At 36.7% G+C, this 2,277-nt stretch overlaps 1 protein-coding gene across 1 annotated transcript in view; it reads right to left on the bottom strand.

Annotated features, from left to right (window-relative positions):
- The window catches only part of LOC106147645 (erythroid membrane-associated protein-like), a 9,415-nt gene that overhangs the window by 2,227 nt on the left and 4,911 nt on the right, over nucleotides 1–2,277 (bottom strand). Inside the window, exons 2-6 of the mRNA XM_013510134.1 lie at nucleotides 1,937–1,957; nucleotides 848–868; nucleotides 566–586; nucleotides 452–478; nucleotides 320–346 (exon numbers count right to left, since the gene is read on the bottom strand). Coding sequence (XP_013365588.1) covers nucleotides 320–346; nucleotides 452–478; nucleotides 566–586; nucleotides 848–860 — 88 coding nt within the window. The 5' untranslated portion in view covers nucleotides 861–868; nucleotides 1,937–1,957. The remainder of the gene's footprint in view (nucleotides 1–319; nucleotides 347–451; nucleotides 479–565; nucleotides 587–847; nucleotides 869–1,936; nucleotides 1,958–2,277) is intronic.

Below are 2,277 nucleotides of genomic sequence, written 5' to 3'. Positions count from 1 at the left end.
GTCGCCCATGATCTAAACTCCCCAGAACTGGGAGCCAAGGTAAAACTTCCCTTTTCTCAAGTTGGCATGTCAGGTACGTGTTAGGTGAAGCAGCACATAGGTCCCTTGTGTATTCATGGAAGAGTGTTTTCTCACATCTCCCACACGGAGTGTGTTGGTTCTCACATAACCCCAGGCGCACACGTCCAGCATCAAGCTGTCCTCCTAGTTCACACGCGCCTTACAGATCATTGGGCCAAGCCTGTCCTTTCACACTAGAACCCCACAGAGGTGAGGTGGCAAACATGCAGTCACTTTAGGTTGTTCCCCTTGCAGTTACCTGCAAATCCTCGAGCTGCTTTCAGACCTACGACCAGATGGAGACACAGAAGTCAGCGGAGTGGCTGGGCAGGCAGCGCTGCTGTGGGTAACGGGTGTGGGTGTCAGTGGTGAGATTCAGGACTGTACTTACACTGCTTTATGAAACGTTTTCTATATTCTGCAAACAATCACACAGGGAGATAAGTATTTTGATGACACACAGACTGAATTTTCAATTTTGCACTGGAAAGAAAACAAAACTTACCAAGTTCTTTAGTGATTCTCTCTAAAAAAAAAAAAAAAAAAGGCAAAGGGATATTAATTTTAGAAATTCCGAGAAAGTTGTTCCTAGATTTTGTCTTCACATAATTTGTAAAGTACTTGGGAACACTTGTTCAGCTTTCTGGAGTTTGAAACAGAAATATAGAAAGGGTCTTTAGAAAAAAAAATTTTCTTTGTTCTGTAAACAATCACACTGAGAGGCAAATATTTTCATGACACATAGACTGAATTTTCAATTTAGCGCAAGAAAGAAAACACAACTTACCAAGTTCTTCCATAGTCTTCTCTGAAAAAGTAAAAAGGCAAAGAAGTATTACTTTTTGAAACACCAAGAAAGTTGTTCCTAACCTTTGTCTCCATATAATTTGTAAAATACTTGTGGACATTTCTTCAGCTTTCTGCAGTTTGAAGCAGAAGGACAGAAACAGTCGTTACAAAAAGTTTCCTTTGCTCTGCGGTCACACAGAAAGATAGGTATTTTGGTGACACACAGACTGAATTTTCAGCTTAGCACATGAATACAGTCGGAATTTACCAAGTTGTTTAGCGATTCTCTCTAAAAAAAAAAAAAAAGGCAAAGAAATATTAATATTTGAAATGCCAGGAAAGTTTTTCCTAGAGTTTTTCACAATATAATTTGTGAAATATTTGGGAATATTTTTCCAGCTTTCTGTTGTTTGAAGCAGAAATACAAAAAGGATCTTTACAAAAAGTTTTTTTTGTTCTGCAAGCAATCACACTGAGAGATAAGTATTTTCATGACATCTAGGCTGAATTTTCAAATTAGCAAAAGAAAAACAGAACTTAACATGTTCTTTAGTAATTCTTTTTTTAAGAAAAAGGAAACAAATATTAATTTTTAAAATGCCAAGACAGTGGATCCTAGCCTTTGTCTTTATATAATTTGTAAAATATTTGTGAACAGTTGTTCATCTTTCTGGAGTTTGAAGCAGAAGGACAGAAAAAGTCTTTACAAACAGTTTTATTTTTTCTACAATTACACAGAAAGATAAATATTTTGATGACACACAGACTGAATTTTCAGTTTAGCACATGAATATAATCAGAATTTACCAAGTTGTCTAGCCATTCTCTCTAAAAAAAAAAAAAAAAAAAAAAGGCAAAGGAATATTAATATTTGAAATGCCAGGAAAGTTGTTCCTAACATTTTTCTTGATATGATTTTTAAATGACTTGGGAATGTTTGTTCAGCTTTCTGTAGTTTGATGCAGAATCACAGAAAGGGTCTTCACAAAAATTTTCTTTTTTCTGCAGACAATTACACTAATAGACAAATATTTCAAAACATAGACTGAATTTTCAATTTAGCACAGGAAAAAAAAATAGAACTTACCACATTCTTTAGCGATTCTCTCTAAAAATCAAAAGACAAAGGAATGTTAATTTTTGAAATGCCAAGAAAGTAGTTCCTGGCCTTTATCCACACATAATTTGTAAAATATTTGGGAGCGTTTGCTCAGCTTTCCGGAGTTTGAAGCAGAAGGACAGACAGGGCCAGCTGTCCTTGCTGTCTGCGTGGGACACCACTGAACTTGTGTACAGTCTCGCTGCCACTAAGGCCGGCAGGGTTTGAGGCCTACGACTATCACAAGCAGCGCACTTTTACAGCATCATCGAGCAGCTAAATGATATTTCCTTTCATTAGTAACGTACATGCAGCTGGTCCTTTCTTGG

Source organism: Chinchilla lanigera, unplaced genomic scaffold (assembly GCF_000276665.1).
Source record: "Chinchilla lanigera isolate Chin_1 unplaced genomic scaffold, ChiLan1.0 scaffold00212, whole genome shotgun sequence".
Classification (NCBI taxonomy): domain Eukaryota; kingdom Metazoa; phylum Chordata; class Mammalia; order Rodentia; family Chinchillidae; genus Chinchilla; species Chinchilla lanigera.
This window is presented reverse-complemented; position numbering and strand designations above follow the sequence as displayed.